General features: G+C 51.1%; 1 protein-coding gene across 1 annotated transcript in view; it reads right to left on the bottom strand.

Moving 5' to 3' along the window:
- Ptgis (prostaglandin I2 (prostacyclin) synthase) overlaps positions 1-19,281 on the bottom strand; it is a 39,158-nt gene that overhangs the window by 2,070 nt on the left and 17,807 nt on the right. The window contains exons 6-9 of the mRNA XM_005392329.2: positions 12,741-12,922; positions 3,886-4,054; positions 2,827-3,008; positions 1,028-1,179 (exon numbers count right to left, since the gene is read on the bottom strand). Coding sequence (XP_005392386.1) covers positions 1,028-1,179; positions 2,827-3,008; positions 3,886-4,054; positions 12,741-12,922 — 685 coding nt within the window. The remainder of the gene's footprint in view (positions 1-1,027; positions 1,180-2,826; positions 3,009-3,885; positions 4,055-12,740; positions 12,923-19,281) is intronic.

Below are 19,281 nucleotides of genomic sequence, written 5' to 3'. Positions count from 1 at the left end.
GATTTCACATGACAATATGACTTTGAGGGACACATATGAAGTGCTGGAGCAGGAATAGCTGTATAGTATTTATGACTCCCATTGTACTGGCCGGGCGTGGTGGCACACGCCTGTAATCCCAGCACTCAGGAGGCTGAGGCAGGAGGATCATTGCAAGTTCGAGACCAGCCTGGGCTGCAAAGTGAGCTCAAGGCCAGCCTGAACTGCATAGTGAGATCCTGTCTCAAAAAGACACAGAAAATAAAGAAAACTGAAGCCAAAACAGTATGCTATATCCGTTCCCCCAGCTTACTGCTGGTACACTAATAATCATAATAATTATGATAGTAATTAACATTTAGCAAAACCCACGGTGAGCCAGGCAGTGGGTCAAGTTCTTGGAAAAATCCAATCTGTGTCTCCTGACACCCCCGGGTTGTAGCTTTAGTGAGTACCCCACTTTACAGCTGAGGGAAAAGAGGCTCGGGAGGTTCCTGAGCTTATGATGACACAGAGGCAGGGCAGAAAGATGGGGCCGGTGGCGTCAGCCCGGGCACAGCAGGTTTGTGACCCTGGAGAGCTAAGGCTCTCAGTGCCTGAGCGGGGGATCTTCAGGCCCTGCAGGCCCCAGAGGCATCCACACAGCCACATGACCAGCTTCCGTCAGGGGGCTCTGAACATGTCACAGCAGCTGCAGATGGTCAGCTACGGTCAGCGGGGTGGCATGTCCGTGTTTGGTATGTGGACACCACTCAGAGGGAAGAATCCAAAGCCAGATCAGATTCTTTCACAAGAAATCCAAACTCCGCCTTTTTAATTAGCTTTTCTGGTTTTAAAAAGTTAGCACACATTTTTAAAAACATAAATAAATAGATCTGTGGGCAGAAGAGAGACAGCCCTTCCAGCTGAATCTCTGCCCTAAACCGCTCGCCTGGCTGAGCACTCCGGTAGCAGTAGTGTGTTAGCCACCCAGATGGGGCGGGTGCTCCTGCCCCGCCCCGCCCCTCACGCCCTGCCCCTGTCCTGCTGGCCCCGCCCCCTCACTCACTGTTTAATACTGTAGATGGCATAGCTCTTCCCCAGGCACTGGTTGTGCCCCGCGCCCCACGGCATGCAGTAATTCTTCAACCGTTTCCCACCCTTGTAAAAGTCTTTCTTCTCTGATCCGTCTGGGTTCAGGAATCGGTTGTACTTAAATACCTGAAATAGGAAGAAAGTCCATTTTTTTATTCTCACCCCAAAACAAATCTGCACCAAGGAAAGTGTTTTGAGGGTTTCATTACAGACCTGCTTTACAGAAGGAAGAAAAATGGGACACAACATAAAAGTCAACTGACAGGGCACTGGCTGAAACTGCGGCAAAAGATTTGTGTGTACTACATGGAAAAAAAATCTGTTGCTGGTTGTTGAGTGAAAAAAACATCAATTTCAGAGCAATAGGATCCTATACAAACACTCATTTACCTCTGTGCTTGTGTGTGTGTGTGTGTGTGTGTGTGTGTGTGTGTGTGTGCGTGTCCTGGTAAAGACATAGAAATAATTTAAGGGACACACACTCCAAAAGGGGGGAAAAAGACACACTCCAAACCATGGTTAGGGAGCTTTGTGGAACTGGAGAGTGATCTGTTGTTTTTTTCTTTTCATTTTTAAATACATATTTTGCTATATTTCTTTTTTATGACAAGTATGTATTACTTCTGTAATATACTATCAAAAGGATTTTAAAAGAAAGAAAAGAGAAGGTCAGTTTCCTTTGGTTACACCTGAGAGTGGCAGGGCAAGGACTGCACCCAAGCACGAGGTGTGGTGCAGAATAAATGCTGAGGGAGAGATGGGTGGAGGACAAGTGAATGATCCAGAGGACAGACAGATGGAGGGAAGGATGGGTCAGGGATGGACAGGCGGGCGGGTGGGTGTGGATGGATGGATGGATGGATGGTGGATGAGCAGTGGGTGGAGAGATGGATGGAATGTGGATCAAGCGATGATGGATGGATGGATGGGTGGGTGGATGGGAGGATGGATGGATAGGAGGATGGGTAGATGTATGGATGGGTGGGCGGATGGCTGGAAAAATCAGTAGATGAATGAACGGATGGGTGAAACTGTAGCACAGGGCGTGAGGGGCGGGACCTGGCACACAATATGTACACAATTATGAAAGTTTTCTCCATCTCAAAGTACAGAGGAGGGAAAGGTGTTGAGAAATGGATATAACATTCTAAATTAAAATAAAATCACTCAAGCCGGGTATGGTGGCACACGCCTGTAATCCCCGCACTCTGGAGGCAAAGGCAGGAGGATCACCGCCAGTTTGAGTCAAGCCTAGACTAATAGTGAGTTCAAGACCAACTTGAACTACATAGCAAGACCTTGTCTAAAAAAAAAAATAATAATAAAAATAAATAAATAAATAAAATCGCTCAGCTTTTGCTTAGGAAACTGTGTGCCAGGCAATGCCAAAACCTTTTCTTTCTTTTTCTTTCTTTCTTTTTTTGTCTTTTTGAGACAGGGTCTCGCTATGCAGTTCAGGCTGGCCTTGAGCTCACTTTGTAGCCCAGGCTGGTCTCAAACTCACAACGATCCTCCTGCCTCAGCCTCCTGAGTGCTGGGATTACAGGTGTGTGCCACCACAACCGGCTGCCAAAGCCTTTTCTGATGTGATTGAATTTGATCGTGATAGCCTGGCAGCATTTCACAGGTGAGGAAGCAGGCAAGGAAGGGTGAAGCCACCTGGTGGAGGTCACACAGCAAGCAAAAATCACAGCCAGGCTGCCACCCAGAGTCAGCTGACCCCGAAGTCACTGGTTTTCTGTGTAATCCCAGTAGAAGCAGACTGCCATGTACCTCTGGATCTGTGTAGATTTCTGGATCCTTCTGGGGGCTCAGGAAGGGGAAGAGGAGGAGTCGATCGCCACGTCGCAGAGAGAACTCCCGCCCATCCGCCAGGGGCAGGGCCATGTCCACCACAACCTCGCGGGTGATGAAGGGGGCGGCTGTGAGCCTGAGGCTCTCGCTCAGCACACTGTCTGCATGGGTTACACGAGAAAGATGAGCAGGCTGCCCTCCTGTCTGCTCAGTGCCACCCCCATCTCACTTTACAGGGGAAGGTGAGGCGGCTCAGAGAGGGCACATGCCTTGCCCACTGTCACACAGCAGATGGAAAAGGCCAGATGGTGACAAGGATCCAGATCTGACTCCAAGAGAAGCTGTGAGGGAAGGTGGGAGCCAGGGAGATATCAGAAGGCTAGGAGAGAGAGGGGCCATCTGTATCTGCTTCTGCCTGCCCAGTGTAATTCCTCTTCTGCAAACAGCCCCGATTTTCCTCAGGGAACCACCCCTCTCCTACTTTCAGGGATGGGGCAGTTGCTTCTGCTCCTAACTGCTGGGATGGGGCTTTGACTGGCCAATCACAGCTTCCCTCTGAGCACCAGATGGGCACATGATCCAAAGAGCCCATAGGACACAGTCTTGGGACTTTAGCTAGGAACACGCCCTCAGGTAGCCAAGGAGTCAGTCAGCCTTGACCCATGGGCGGCCATCTTGCCTGAGACTGAGCCAATCAGGGAAACCGGGGCAGGAAAATGGACACAGCATCCTGATAACTGTTCAAGCACCTGGATCTGCCCATGCCTGAAGCCAGATACTTCTGAACTTTCTAGTTGTGTACTCCAAATGAAGACCCTTTTCTACTTCAGCCAGTTTAGTTTAGGTTTTCAGTCACTCACAGCCAAAACTCTCCTTCTGAGCCCAGGAGCCTTGGACAGCTGAGACTCGGGCATGGAAGTGCCCAGCCTCAAAGGAAGGAGGCTCAGAGAGACCTTAGGTCAGAGGATGCTGACAGGCCCCGGAGCCCATGCTGGAGAAGGTTTGGGGGCCCACTCTTGGAGGGTCTGACCATCTCACCGAGCACAGGCGTGTTGTCTAAGGCCTTCTGTGGGAAGGTGCTCATCTGCGAGGTAGGCTGCTCTGTTTGCCGCGGGGTGTGCTCGAGCTCCCCGCGGACGGCAGCCAGAGCCTCTGGGTTCTTGAGAAGGAAGAGCAGGAGCCAGAAGGCAGCAGGGCCCATGTTTCCCTGTGATGAGAAGGAGCCCTGGTTACACACGGGGCATGACTGGCTGGTCTGAGCTACGGCCACAGCCTGGCGAAGGCACAGGGCTCAGCATGCCTGGTTCCCACCCGCGCCAAGAATCTGGGCACAACCAGTGTGTCTTCAGCCTCAGGCTACGGCCAAAACCTGCCTGGGGCTCTGGCCGAGCCTAGTACCTACTTCAAGGCCTCTCCTGGCCACTCCTGGGTAATCATCATAGCTAACTGGCAAAGCAAGCATCAGCAACAGTAGCAAGGCATGTCATTTAGGACCACTGTTAATGTCTAGGGCTGACTGCAACCCCTTATATCCACAATCCTTACTACGTGACTCTGCAGTTCCTATGGAAAGAGCAGAGTGTGTTTCCCCACTCTTGAATTTGAGTTCAGACATGGACTTGCTTTGCCAACAGAATGAGCTTGAATAGACAGAACAGCAATCTAAACCAAGGCCTTAAGGGACCTCATGGGGTGTTTCTCCTTGCCCACTAATCAGGGAGTCTAGGAAGAGGATGAGAGACATTTCGGGAAGAGCTGAGTGGCCCAGCAGGACCCTACTCAGATCAGCCAGACCACAGACCTGTGAGTTAAATGAACACTAATAGGTAGAGGCCACTGAGCTTTAGTGCATGTTTGTTACACAGCAATAGCTAACAGATACAATGTCTAAATATAGATTGGGATACAAATTTTCCCTATATGTTACAATCTCAGTCACTTGAGAAATAGATATGTGCAAATGTGTATACATATAAAGCAAAATAGTAATAATCACTGATGACCAGGAGTGATGTTTTTTTAAACAATACTTACTTGTACCTTCCCAATAGATAAATAATGAGGAAAATCAATGAAATGTCTTGCCCCAAGACTTCAGCCTGTGCTGCTCATTTTCATGTACATTTTGGCCTCTGTGATTTGGCACACTTCAGCCATTCAGACACGGATGAATATAAGCAATCTCAGTTTTGGAGATGGTTTGTCTATCATAAATGACTATCCTATCCAATTACATTAGAATACTAAATCATCATTAACTGTCACATTTACCTGGTAATTTCATTACAAGCATAATCACACATGGGCAGAAGACTCGGGCATGAGGATATTTATTGCAATGCTCAAGGAACAGCAAAAAACATTGCAAGCAAAAGAAAAACAATTGGAAGCAAGCCCCGCATCTATCAGTAGGCGGCTGGTGAGCGTGGTCCAGCCATAGGAAGCTGATGCAGGAAGTTGTGAACAGAAGCTGGGTCTGAGGAAACTGGTGTGGACAGAGGCGCACACACTGAGTGTGCAAACAGCAAGGTACAGAGCGGGGGTGAGTGTGTGAAGAGTGACAGTAGAAGAAGGGGGCTACCTCTAGGAGACACAAGGCCCTGAGGTTGCCCTGGGGACAGATGCAGGGAGGAAGACTGACTCTCCTTTAATATACAAGTACCCTCTTAAACTCTTCAAGCCTTTAATGGATGTCCTATTTTCAAATAAGACAGAAGGGCCCTGAATAATTCTCACAGTGATCTGCAATGGCATGAGAAATGCTCATGGTACAGTGTTGAATCAAATAGAAATCTAAACTAAAACAACATTTTTTTTTTTTTTTTTTTTTGAGACAGGGTCTTGCTATGCAGTTCAGGTTGGCCTTGAGCTTACTTTGTAGCCCACACTGGTTTTAAACCCACAACAATCCTCCTGCCTCAGCCTCCTGAATACTGGGATTACAGGCATGCGCCACCCACCATGCCTGGCTCTAAAACAATATCTTAACCACAGAAGAAAATCACACAAAAAGGCTGTAAAGTAATGCTAGACGCTGGAGTGGTGGAACATGCCTGCAACACTAGCAGCTCAGGAGGCTGAGGCAGGAGGATTGCAAGTTGGACCTGAATCTGGGCAATTTAACAAGACATTGTATCAAAATAAAAAAGGTACTGGGTGTGGTGGCCACACCTATAATCCCAGCACTTGGGAGGCTGAGGCAGGATTATTGTAAGTTCAAGGCCATCCTGGGCTACCTAGTAAGTTCAAGGCCAGCCTGAACTACATATTGAGAACTCTGTCTCAAAAAAAAAAAAGGCTGAATTTGACTTACTGCTCCCCCAGTTCAGTCCTTACTAACACACACACACACACACACACACACACACCCCAGAGCGTCTGCAATGGTAAGATCAATTCCCCATCTTTATCTCACATGAATTCAGAACCAAGCAGGTACCACGTGCCCTTGTTCAATACTTCCAGCAAGCGCACGTCACTGCCAGGCTTTTACTAGAAAGGAAAGTGAGGTCCTTCCTAGTCACTACCCACTGCCCAGCACTAGCAGGGGCTCACTGGCATGCATGCGGTCAACATCTGTGTCCCCCTGGGCCTGGAGGCGCCAGGACATCCGGGGAGATGGGCCAGAAGAGCCCTGGGCAGAGCCGGGTTCAGACCACAGCTCCCCACTCTGTGACTCTGGACAAGTCACTCCTCTGGGCCTCAGAACCCTCCTCGGGACAATGGGGATGATCACAGAGCCACTCCCGGGGGCCACTGGGTCCGCTGAGACTGGTGCGAGCGCAGAGGAGTGCTCCAGGATGGACCCCGACCACCAGCCCTCCTCGGGGGGTTGGGCGCAAGGCTGGCCTCAGCACCCCTCCGAGCCCCTCCCACACCTGAGGCCTGGCTGCTAGGTCCCTCGCTGCCTATCACTTAGCAGACCGGGGAATGTGGGCGATGAATAATTCAGCAGCAGGTTAGCCCAGTGCCAAGGCCCTTTCATCCTGCCCAGATGATCAGACAGGGCTACCACTTATTAATCACCCAGCGGGAGCGCAGCCCACTGCTCCGCTATCTCCCCTTGCAGGAAGCAGCTGTGCAAATCAGGGAAGCGAACGAGATGGCCTTCCACCCAACTGCGAGGATGGGTGTGTGGGCATACGTGTGCGCGGATGTGATCACACATCCCAGGGTGCTGAATGCACTGCCTGGTGTTGGGCTTTCTCCCACGGGGCCTTGCCTCAGCTTACCAGGAAGACACTTCCCTCCATCCTGCTACGACCCAAGGCCATGACCAGAAGCGCCTTTTTTGGTCCCACCTTGGCCCTCCCCCCACTGGGAAGGGTGAGGCTGGCCTGCAGGGGATACGCACTTGGTGGTCCACGTGCCCACCTGGCTGCCCTCGCTCATCCTGGGGCGACAGCGCCTCCCTTTTCTCCAGAAAATGACCCCTACTTCACTCGAGTCCACAGGAATGGTCCAGGCCGACCCCTTGCTGACATCAGGGGTGAGTGTGTGACCTGGGGGTGCTGCAGCAGGATCCACTCAGAGGGGACACGGAACCCCGGCTGGCGTGAGTGTCAGACTTGGGATCCATGATGACCTCTCAGGAAAGACCAGCCTCTCCTGCTGGGAATGCTGAACCTCTGGAACACGGGGGGCCACGAGTCCCCTACACTGGGAAGCCGGCTGAAGCCGGGATCAGCACAGAACGGGCCGCGAAGGTTCAGGCGGTGCAGATTATGTTCCCTTGAAGTTTGTGATCTAAAAATATTTTAAGGGAATAGAAAAATGCCCCAAGCGTAATAACGATATATTAAGTAGGTTTATGATTTGTAACTAGGGGGCTGGGGATTTAGCTCAGCAGCAAAGCGCCTGCCTGGCAAGTGCAAGGTCGTGAGTTCGGTTCCCGGTACCAGAGAAAAACCAAAACCAAAAAAAAAAAAAGATTTGTAACTAACGTACCACCCTGGGGGGTGTTGGTGATGATGTTATAGGCAGCTGAGTTAGATAGAAATTTTTTTTTTTTTTCTTTTTGAGACAGGGTCTCGCTCTTCAGTTCAGGCTGGCCTTGAGCTCACTTTGTAGCCCAGGCTGGTCTCGAACTCACAATGATCCTCCTGCCTCAGACTCCCGAGTGCTGGGATTACAGGCGTGCACCACCATGCCCGGCAAGATAGAAATATTATAGGCAGTCAGACAGGGCCAGGCCCTCGAAGGAGCCAATATGGAAGATAAGATACCTTACAAATGGAGAGGTGGTACTTGCTGTGGGGCCAGACCTCAAGACCAAAGACTAAATAAATACATGAACTTATCTCCCTAGGGATGGACATCAGGGATTGATATTCTAAATAGGTAGCGATCACACTGAAGAGTCCTTGACCCAACTCCTTACAGGAAAAGCCCCTGTTCTGTATTCATGCCGGCTTGCTATGTGACTCGCTTCCCCATTTGATCCTGATTTAATCAATTTTACCTAAACAATTCTTATTGGCTGACCACAGTTTTGTCCATTTTTCCTCTACCTTAGACCCACCTCACCGCGTGGTTTTGCTCTATAAAAGTCCCTAGAGAAGACAGGGTCTTGGGTAACCCACTCGGGCCCCCCTTTTGTCCCTCTCTTGGACAGAGGCTTTCTTTTCTTTCCCTCAATAAATATATTCTGTTCTTAACCTCCATTGTTCCTAAAATTCATTCTTCGATTTTAGAGAACACGAACTCTCGTCCCAGATATCATTCGGGTTGGGAGTTTTTATTTTCCTGTATCAATGATAGCCAGGCTACAGGGGACAGGCCTGTACTTTCCATTCAAATTTCATGTGAACTTAAAATTGCTCTAAACATAAACTCAATTTAAAACAAACAAACACTCAAAATGCACGGTGGTACCCTAGATTGGATCCTGGAACAGAAAAACTTGGGAAATCTGAATAAAGGATTTTAATTACTAGTAATATTCATTATTGTATTGTGGATATATAATATCAGAAGTCTGGGAGTTTCCTGTATTATCTGTGCAACTCTCCTACAATCTAAATTTACTTCAAAATCAAACATTAAAGTGAAAAAAAAAATCCTCTTCTCAGATGGTGAAACTGAGGCCCAGAAAATGAAGTGACTTCTTCAAGGTCACACAACTGATGGGTGCGAGGGCTGGGATTTACCTAAGTCTGTCTGAAGTCATGGCTGGCTCTCGTTTTTTGCCCTTTGGCACAGGGTAAGGGGATTGATTCTTCGACTGCCGGGCTGAGCTGTCTGCAGAACTCGGCCTGCCGCTCCCAAGGCCCCTGGTAACACTCGGGGAGCTTCTGGGGTGGTGGGCTTCGGGTCCATGGCCGCTGGGACCATGGTCAGGCTGAAGCGGAGCCAGAAGTGCGGGAGGAAGAGAAGAATGAGAGGCGGCTGGAGCTCTTGACAACAGAAGCTATGGCCTGGGGATATAGCGCAGTGGTACAAGCGCCTGCCTGGCAAGCACAAGGTCCTGAGTTCGATTCCCGGTACCAAAAAAAAGGACAACTGAAGCTAGCAGTCCCACACGGCCAGGGTCCACCTCGAGCTGGAAGGAGGCTCGTCCCGGTGCTGTGCCTGCGGGTGTGGCCGCTGTGAACTCATCTCCCTCTGCCCCCAGCCCCCGCCCTGCACCTGGGTCCACCTCTCCCTGCTGCCCGCCCTGAGATCTCAGCCCACGAGTCCTCTGCTCCCGGCCTCCTGGACGCTGGGGCCTCTGTGTCGCGCTCCATCCCTCTGTGTCCCAGGCCCTGAGGCTCCAGCTCCACAGAGCGTGAGATGATGTTTACCAAGCGCTCACCGGGGCGCCTGGCCCCCGGAAATGCCGCGTCCTTGGCAGTTACCGTCCCCGACTCACGGTCTCCGACCTGACACCCGCGATCCCGGGACCCACTTCTCAGCCTCTCCCGCCTCCTCCTCGGCCTCCTTTGCTGTCTTTCCCAACCTCAAAATGGGGAGCCCCAGGCCTCGGCCCCGTCCCTCCATCTTCACCCCAGACCTCCCAGCCCAGCGGCATTAAGCCCCACCTCTCCGTGGACAAGGCCCACAGGTCCACCCGCCTGCATCTCCGCTTAGCCGCCATCTTCATTTCAAATTGGACACGCCCAGAGCAAAGCCCGGGACTCCTCCCTCCAACTGGCTCCTCCAGCGCCCGCCTCATCCATTAATGGACCTTCGCCCTTCCTGTCTTTCAGGCTGAGGGCTGGGGTCCTTGACACTCCCTCCAGTGTCCCACCCTACTGGTGCCGCCTTGATGCACATCCAGAATCTGACCCCTTCAGCCCTGCCTCTGCCTGGCCCCAGCCCAGCACCCTCCTCCCTGGTGTGGACCCTGCAGTGCCCTCCTCCCAGCTTCCACTTCCACCCACCATGGTCCTCTGTCAGCACTGAGCAGGAAGGGTCACTCTGAAGCATAAGACAGGCCTCATTTTGCCTCTGCTTGGAGTCCTCAAAGGGCACCTGCCTCGTGCAGTGTAAAAACTGAAGCTCTCCCCGTGCCTGCAGGGTGCTGCGTGGTCTGGGATCTGCCACCTCTCTGAACACAGCCCTCACGCTACCACAGGGCCTTTGCACATTCTGGAAGGGCATTCTAGAAGCTGCATGGTCTGCTCCCCCACAGAAGCCCCTGCAGTGAGGCCTTCCTCCTTCCCTTCCAAACTCTTCTGTCTTCCCATGTTGCCCCGGACACTCCCTCCAGTGATGTGATCTGCTTACTAACTATTACTTCTCCTCTTCTCCCACCAGAACGCCAGCTCCGCAGCGCAGGCCATGTCTGCTTTGCTCACCGCTCGGGCCCCAGCTCCTAGAAGGGAGCCTGGCACATGCAGGCCCTTGGTGGCAGTTCGTGAACATCCCAGGAGCCCTTGCCACCTGCGCGGTTCGGGATCTTCCTTCCACTCTCACAGCCACACCCCGAGAAAGGTGCTGGGTGAGGTGAACTGAGGTACTGAGGCCAAGTGACTTGCCAGGAGCTGGTGAGGTCACTGACTCCAGGCAGGTGGGTTAGAGTTGGTCCCCAAGTCCCCGGACTGCACGGCTGCGGTCCTGCTCTCTGTGCTGGAGCATCCGAAGGGACATCGCCTGCCTGAGCACAGCCTGCCGTGGCCAACTCCACTCAGAGGACGTCCCGCTCCCTGGGCTCTGACTCAAGCCCCCAGCCCGGGTCTGGTTCTGCTCTGGGGCTCTGGGGACAGCTGGCGCTGGGTCACCCAGCCCATAGGAATGTTCCTAAGCGGGGGCAGGGAGGGCTGCGGCTGAGACCCTGCCAGCCCGTCGCCAGCCTCTGCCCGGGTGGACATCTGAGGCTCCAGGAGGAAACCAAAAATAAGTCTGGAGCTGCTGGGAGAGGAATTATCCCCGTGCAACCGCCGGAGCCCGAGCGGGGCCTAGACACTGCGGGGGACGCGGTGGTCAGGGGGACGCGGCGGTCAGGACTGCGGGAGGAACCGGCCGAGGCTGCGCCTTCCTCTCACGCCAACATCCGGGCCATCACCAAGGTCGTCGGCTCCGTCACCCCAAAGCTTCCCAACCCTGTGCGCGTCCTCATCCCCCACCCCAGCTGCCACCTGATCCCAGAGGCCCTGTCTCTTCCCTGCTCCCGCCCCTCCTGTACTCAGACTCTGGAAGGGCTCCCGCCTCACTCCGAGGAAAATCCCAAGTCCTCACTGCTGAGACCTGCGCGGCTGCCCGTGGCCGCTTCCCTCAGCTCCACTCCCCACCCCGCCTGCTTTAGCCACACTCAGCTCCTTGCTTTGGCCCCAGCACCTGGCAAGGTCCAGGGCCTTTGCACTTGCGCTCCCCAGAACGCTTCACCCCTATATCTTTCCCAAGTCCCTGCGTTGAGCTTTATTTTGATCCAGGGACCGGTTCAAACACCTCTGCCCCTGAGAGGAGGTCCTGTTCCTGACCCAGTTTACATCCTGCACGCCAGCAGCTAACACTGTCTCGCGTCTGTCTCCTTGACGGTCTGTGTGCTCCCTGCCCCACTCCGATTAGCACGAACGCAGCACAAAGCACCTGAGCTCTGTAGCAAATACTCAGTGGAACTTCGCAGTGATTCCTCAAAACCACCGGTCCGTGCATTTCAGAAATGTCAAGGTCAGGAAAAACAATGAAAAGAACAGAAACTGTCCGATTAAAGAAAGTAAAGAGGCAGAAGCTAAAGAGGCAGAGGGGCTGAAGGCAAGGCGTGAGCCCGGACCGCACGCCGGGCAGAGAAGGGCCACGAAGGACACCCCGGGACAGCGGCAAACGTGCAGTACGGAGTGTGTAGGAGGCAACGGGCCTGTATTCGGGTCAGCGGCCGGGTTTGGGCGAGCTCGGTGGTCGTGGGACAGGAGGCTCTTCCTCCTGCGGACGCTCCCTGAAGTGATTAGGGGCAAAAAGCCACGATGTCTGCATCTTCCTCGGGAGTGATCCAATCAAATACTCGCAGCAGGAGAAAGAGAGAGACAGAGACAGAGAGAGAGAGAAGGGCATATGGAGCCATATACAGCCATCGGAGGGACGCGTCCGGGAGCACCGAGGGGGCCGGGAAGGGGAAGGTGTGGAAGGGGGGAGGACCTGGCTCGTGACAACTCTGAGAACCACGGCGCTGTGTGTGCAGGAGTTCATGAAACAGTAAAGGTTTTCTATGAACTTGACATTTTCCCAGACTAAATACATATATATGTATATATATGAGAGAGAGAGTACGTGAATGGTCCTGTCCACGGTGCTGCTGGACAATAAACAGCCCCATGCCCGTGCCCACTCACGCCTGCACGTGAACACACGAGCTCACACATGCAGTCGCCTGCATACCTGCCTGCACGCACACACACACGCGCGCGCACACACACACTCGCGCACACATATGAGACGATCCGCAGCTGCGTGCGCCCCGCCCACACCGTGCCCACCTGCGTGGCCCAGAGCTGCAGCACCAGGGCCCGCGCCTGCATCTCGGGTGACACCCCCATCTCCTCCAGGTGCCGCAGGTAACTCTCCAGCCAGCTGCTCCGCAGCGCTCGGGCAGCCAGCCTGGCCGGAGACAGCAGCTTCCACAAGCGACCTCTGACGCTGCTCACGTGGTCCTTATCCCCTGCGGAGACAGACGACAGACATGGAGGGTCCAGGTCCACCTCCAGCCCAAGGCTGCCCAGCCCTGGCCCCCCAGAAGGTCTCGGGGCTTCTGGGTGTCCTTCGGTGGAGGTGGGGAACGAGGCTCTGGGGAGAGGCGACCAGGCTTGGAAACCCCGAGGGAAGCCCTGCAATGTCGCCTTGCTTGTTATCTGTCCCAGCCCTGGCAGAGAGGAGCAAGGGCCTTGTCTCCCGCAGATAGCAGCCTGCCGGTTTCACTCACCTCTGTGTCCCCAGCACCCGGCTCACAGCAGCTATTCGACAAATACACATCCCATGCAGGGTGTTTCTTTACAGAGCCGTTTGCGAGGAATGGTTCTCTCCCTTCCCAGGGCGGGACCAGGACGAGGCCAAGTCCTCCTGAGACAGGGGCAGGCTGAGCACCGAAGGCAGCCGGGCCTCCAGGGAGGAGTGAGTGTCTCGCTCGGTCCCCACCCGGCCCCTCCAGCACTGACAGAGAAGCTGGCCCCGAAGCAGGAGGGCTTGAGTTTGCAAAAGAAGCTGAAAATCCAGATGTTTGTGTGGAATCATCCAGTGTTTGTCCTTTTCTTTTTTTCCTCCTGGTGCTGAGGATCAAAGCCAAGGCCTTGCCATGCTAGACAAGGGCATGATCGCCAAGCTACACTCCAGCCCCTCTTCTGGTGTTTTTTAAGGCTGACATCTCAGTAAGCAGCTTTAGTCACTGTTCAGGCCACAAAAGCATCGCTAAAGGTCACCTGTGCCCCAAGGACACCAGCCAGCAAGGCAACATCAAATAAGCCACGGAGCCTGTATGCTCTGGAAAAGCCACAAGCTAAAAACAAACGGGAATTTCTTTCAAAAGCACAAAGATGGCCTGGGGAAGGGAATAAAGCCGGGCCTGAGGACTGCACGCAGGAGGACCCCTTATGCCAGGGTTGCAGGTTCCACGCACAGCCATGCACATTTCAGTCAATGGCAGAGCACACCTATGACAGCAGACTCCTCTGGTCACGTCCCGAGTGACATCACAGTGGCCTCGTGTGCAGATTTGCACGCTATGCTTACACAAGACTGAAGTCACCTAGTGGCACACTTCTCAGGATATAGCCTTTCATTAAGCCATGTAGGACTAAATGCCCATGAGAATGCGATTTTGTTTTCCCCAGTGAAAGTGGGAATCACCTTGGCTGCTTTAAAATTTCCAAGTGCTAGAAACTCTTTCCTGGGGTATTGTTTATTTTATTTTTGTTGTTGTTTTTTGTTTTTTTTGCTTCATTTTGTTGTTTGAGACAGGGTCTCGCTATGCAGTGCAGGCTGGCCTTGAGTCACTATGTAACCCAGGCTGGCCTTGAACTTGAGGTGATTCTCCTGCCTCAGCCTCCCGAGTTCTGGGATTACATGGATGCGACAACACACCCAGCTTCTCCTGGGGTGACCTCCAAATGATATAAGGGAAATATTATAACTCCCAACCTGCTGGATGGCAGATACGCTGAATTCCCCAAAATGGAAGAATGAATTCGAAAGAACAAGGAGGTTAAGAGGAGGAAATTTTACTGAGAGAGAGACAGCTCCTAAGAGACAGGAGGGGCCCAGTGGGTTGCCAACAAGCCCATTTCTCAAAGGAAGTTTTATACGTCAGAATCACAAGATGGGTACACCGTGGGACAAAACCATGATCAATAAGATTGCAAGGATAGCCGCTTAGGTAATATTGATCTAGTGGAGAAGCGGGTCACATAGCAAGTGTACAAGTCAGAACAAGGACCTTTTCCTGGAAGAGATGAGTCAGGAGGCCCTGGCCACCCACCTCGGTGACTGATGTCCATCTAGACTTTATCGGACCAGGTAATACAGTACTACAATAGCTGGCTAAGTTAGGTAGAAATACTGTAGGCAGTCAGACAGGGCTAGGCCCTGGGAAGGTCGGTGCAGAAGACCACTGTGGCTGGCGGCGCATTCACTGGAGGCCAGGCTTCCAGAAGAGAGGAAAGACTATACCCATGGGCTTCCCCCAGGGATGAACAGCTGCGAGTGATATTCTAATTAGGCAGGGAGCACCCTGAGGTGGAGGACCAAACCTTCACCCACCCTTCCGGAAAGTCCTTGTCTGCCCCATGTGTGCTTGCTACCCTTGCTTTCCTATTTGATCCCTGGTCAATCAATATTACCTAAGCGGCTATACCTGTTACAATCTTAATGGTTAGCCGGGCGTGGTGGCACGCGCCTGTAATCCCAGCACTTGGGAGGCTGAGGCAGGAGGATCGTTGCAAGTTTGAGACCAGCCTGGGCTACAAAGTAAGCTCAAGACCAGCCTGGGCTACAAAGTGAGCTCAAGACCAGCCTGGACTACCCAGGGAGACTCTGTCTCAAAAAGACAAAATAATAATAATAATAATAATCATCTTAATGGTTGGCTATAGTTTTGTCCCACCTCGTACCCATCCTATGATTTTCCACTGGATCAATATTACCTATGCAAATATACTTGTAATCTTATTGATTATAGGTCTGTCCCACCTTGTGGCTTGGTGGGCAACCCACTTTCCAGACCCCCTTCAGTCTTTTTTTTTTTTTTTTTTTTTGGTCTTTTTGAGACAGGGTCTCGCTATGTAGTTCAGGCTGGTCTTGAACTCACTTTGTAGCCCAGGCTGGTCTCAAACTCACAACGATCCTCCTGCCTCAGCCTCCTGAGGGCTGGTACTACAGGCGTGCGCTACCACACTCAGCTTCTGTCCCTCTTAGACCGAAGCTTTCTTTCTCTCAATAAATTCTTCCTACTTTTAACCTGCGTTGTTCCTGGAATTTATTCCTCAGTTTTAGAGAACACAAACTCAGGTTATTGACATCTAGCAGATTGGAGTTTCTTTCTCTCATATCAGTTTCTAGCTTTGCCTTCACAAGCAACGTGACAGCAACTATCTTTGTGTATCTGTAGATGCGCGTAAGTATTTCTGTAGGATCAACTCCTAGAAGCGAAGGTACAGGACCAAAAGGCATACATTTTAAATCTTGGTGGGTCCCGTCCAATTGGCTTCCACAGGGACAATGCTGCTGCCAGGACCCTACATTAAGGACTGGGACCTGCTTTGCACACACACCTCTGGCCCTTACTAAGAAAAACCGTCTGCCAACACTGCCACCTGCTGCTCACTCTGGGAAATGCAGCCTTCCTATGTCCGGCACAGAGCTTCCAGAAGGATAAGCGTCCTCTGCATTTACCCAGGCTCCCCTGCAGGAAAGGTCAATGACAAACCCAACTTTTTTCCTGAGGAAGCAGCATGTGCTGGGACAGGGCAGGTATTTAGGCACAGGATTTTGCAACTAGACAGTTTCCACATTACTGGCTCTGCCACCTACCAGCTATGTCTGTGACAAGAGATTCCCCCTTTCCTGGCCTCAGTGTCCTTAGCTGCAATGTTTAGCAAGATGGCAAGATTTTTTTTGTGTGTGTCTTTTTGAGGCAGGGTCTCGATATGCAGTTCAGGCTGGCCTTGAGCTCACTTTGTAACCCAGGCTGGTCTCGAACTCGCAACGATCCTCCTGATGGCAGGATTTGATACAATAACGGATTATTTCTAGAAAGATGCACGATGAACAGACAGGTCACAGGGAGATAAGGCAGCCGGCAGGTGAAACACAGGCAGACCCCACACAGCGTCAGAGAAAGGCTGTAGGGAGCCAGATGCCCTTTTCTGCCCATCAAATTAGCAAGGATTAGGCTGATAGCTGCACAGACAGGGTTGTGAAAAAATGCCAATTAAAACGTACATCTGGTGGAGAACTTCCTTTTTCTTTTTTTTTTTAGTCTTTTTGAGACAGGGTCTCACTATGCAGTTCAGGCTGGTCTTGAGCTCACTTTGTAGCCCAGGCTGGCCTTGAACTTGCAACGATCCTCCTGCCTCAGCCTCCTGCATGCTGGGATTACAGGCATATGCCACCACGTGCACCTTGGTGGAGAACTTTCTTTTGGGTACGTGTATGAATGACTCCATGGCTTTGGAAATGACACAGCAACAGCTAATAAAACTTTTATGTGCATGGCCTTTGACCTGGTAATCCCACTTCTGGAAAACAGAAAGGTAAAATCTCCAGATGGTAGACTGAAGGACTGTACAAAGACATACAGTACTCTGATTGCAAAAATAAAACTTACTATCCACCAGAGGAAGACAGCTAACTAAATACTGCCACAGCCATGCCAAGGCCAGAAAGATGTCCACATTTTTATGCTAATTTCATAGCCTTCTAATTTCGTGGGTTCTTTTATTGCTTAAATTATTGGGGGTTTTTTGTTGTTGTTTTGAGTTTTGGGTTTTTTGTTATTAGCGGTGGGGCTTTTTTGTTGTTGTTGTCTTTTTGAGACAGGGTTTCACTACGAAATTGAGGCTGGCCTTGAAATCACTTTGTAGCCTAGGCTGACCTTGAACCCATGGTGATCCTCCTCCCGTCTGCCTCACCCTCCCAACTGCTAGGATAACAGGCATGTGCCACCATACCCAGTCTTTGAGTAAATTTTATCACTGGTTCCCTGGGATTTTCCAGACATTGTATCAAATCATCTGCATAGAATGTAGATAAAGGTTTTACTTCTTTACCCAGTCTTTTATCTGTAATTGGTTTCTCTTGTCTAATTGCATTGGCTGATACTTCTGAAAGATGTTTATTTAACAGGGGAGAATGTATAGCTATAGTGTTAAACTATAAAAAATACCACTTGCACAGATATTGCACACCTCCTTTTTCTAAGCACATACTGAGACACTCTAGATACACACATATATATATTCATATGTGTATTGGTCTATTTGTGTGAACATGCAAGTTCTGCACAGGGATATCCTAGATGCTGGGAGTGCAGGAAGCAGTATTATTAGTTTATACTGGCTGGACCTCTAAATTGTTAGACAGAAAATTATGCTTCTTTCATAATGTAAACAGAATCATTAATGAATAAAACTTGGTTTTTAAAAATATATAAGTAGGTCAGGCATGGTGGTGCATGTCTGTAATCTCAGCACTCGGGAGGCTGGGGCAGGACGATCATAGTTGTGAGTTCAAGACCAGCCTGGGCTACAAAGTGAGCTCAAGGCCAGCCTGAACTGCATAGTGAGACGCTGTTTCAAAAAGACAAATATATATATATATATAGATATCTATATATATAGATATATAGATATATAGATATATATATATCTATCTGTGTGTGTGTGTATAAAGGAAATGGTGGCAATGTGCTCTGAGGACAGAATGTGACATCCTCAACGTGACTGATATGTAGCACAAAGTAAGTGCTCAGCAAACAGTGCTCTTTTCTCATTACCCCAGCCCATCCTAACAGCCGCCTTTCAGGAAGATCCTACTGCATTTCCCATCTCACAGGTGAGGTCGCAGAGGCACACAGGGAGCGCAGAGGAACAGGTGTGGCGCTAAGCCTTCGAGCCCAGAGTCTGTTTCCACCACTCTCCCAACCGCACCTCCAGAGGAGGGAACTGGGGGAGAAGTCACTTGCTGGAAGTCACCAGCAGGAAAGAGCAGGGATTCCGGCCCCGACGTCCACCGTGAGCACCTGAGACTCAAACGCACAGCTCTTCTCCGCCTTTTCAGGGCACTCAGCAACATGGTCTTCTGGTTCCCCTAGAGACCTGGAATCCAATGCAGGCCAGGGGCCCAAGGACCCCAAGGATACGCCTCTTCAGGGACGGCTGAGATGCGGGGACCTGGGAGATGGCGCCACCTACTGGTTCCTGTAGCCGCCGGCCGTGCATCTTCCAGAAGCTCTTCCCTAACAATGATGTCCTCTGTAGCCAAAACTATGAATGAGACGGGTTTTTCCAAACCGATGTGGAAATGTTCTCACCAGGGAGTTCCCTGACATCTTAAAGTGGCAGAGCAATTCTTCCAACATGATAGATCTACATTAGGCACATGGCTGATAGCTAAAAGAAATGAGGGCACACATGCACAGAGACACAACAAATGTTTTTTCCTGTCCCCAAGTGGAATCTTCTCTAATGTCTACCAACGAGAAACTGGAAGAACATTTTACTCAAGTGAAATACTACACAGCAATGAAAAAGAAGAAACTATTAATACATACACCAACTTGAAGGACTGTCACAGATATTAAATTGAGTAAAAGGAGCCAGACTCACAAAGCCAGACTCTGTGTATAGGGAAGTCAAGAACAGGCAAAACCAACTGGAGGTGAAAGAAACCAGTACAGGGGCTGAACAGTGGCTGGGAAAGGGTGTGACATGTTTAGGTCCACCCTTAGCTGTATGTATGGAATGCGTGTGCTTTCCCAAATGTAAATTATACCTCAGTAAAATAATTAAGTAAAAAGCCTTGAAAACAATA

The sequence above is a fragment of the Chinchilla lanigera genome, unplaced genomic scaffold (genome assembly GCF_000276665.1).
Source record: "Chinchilla lanigera isolate Chin_1 unplaced genomic scaffold, ChiLan1.0 scaffold00044, whole genome shotgun sequence".
NCBI lineage: Eukaryota > Metazoa > Chordata > Mammalia > Rodentia > Chinchillidae > Chinchilla > Chinchilla lanigera.
Note: the sequence above shows the minus strand (reverse complement) of the source record. Positions and strands in the feature narration are given on the sequence as shown.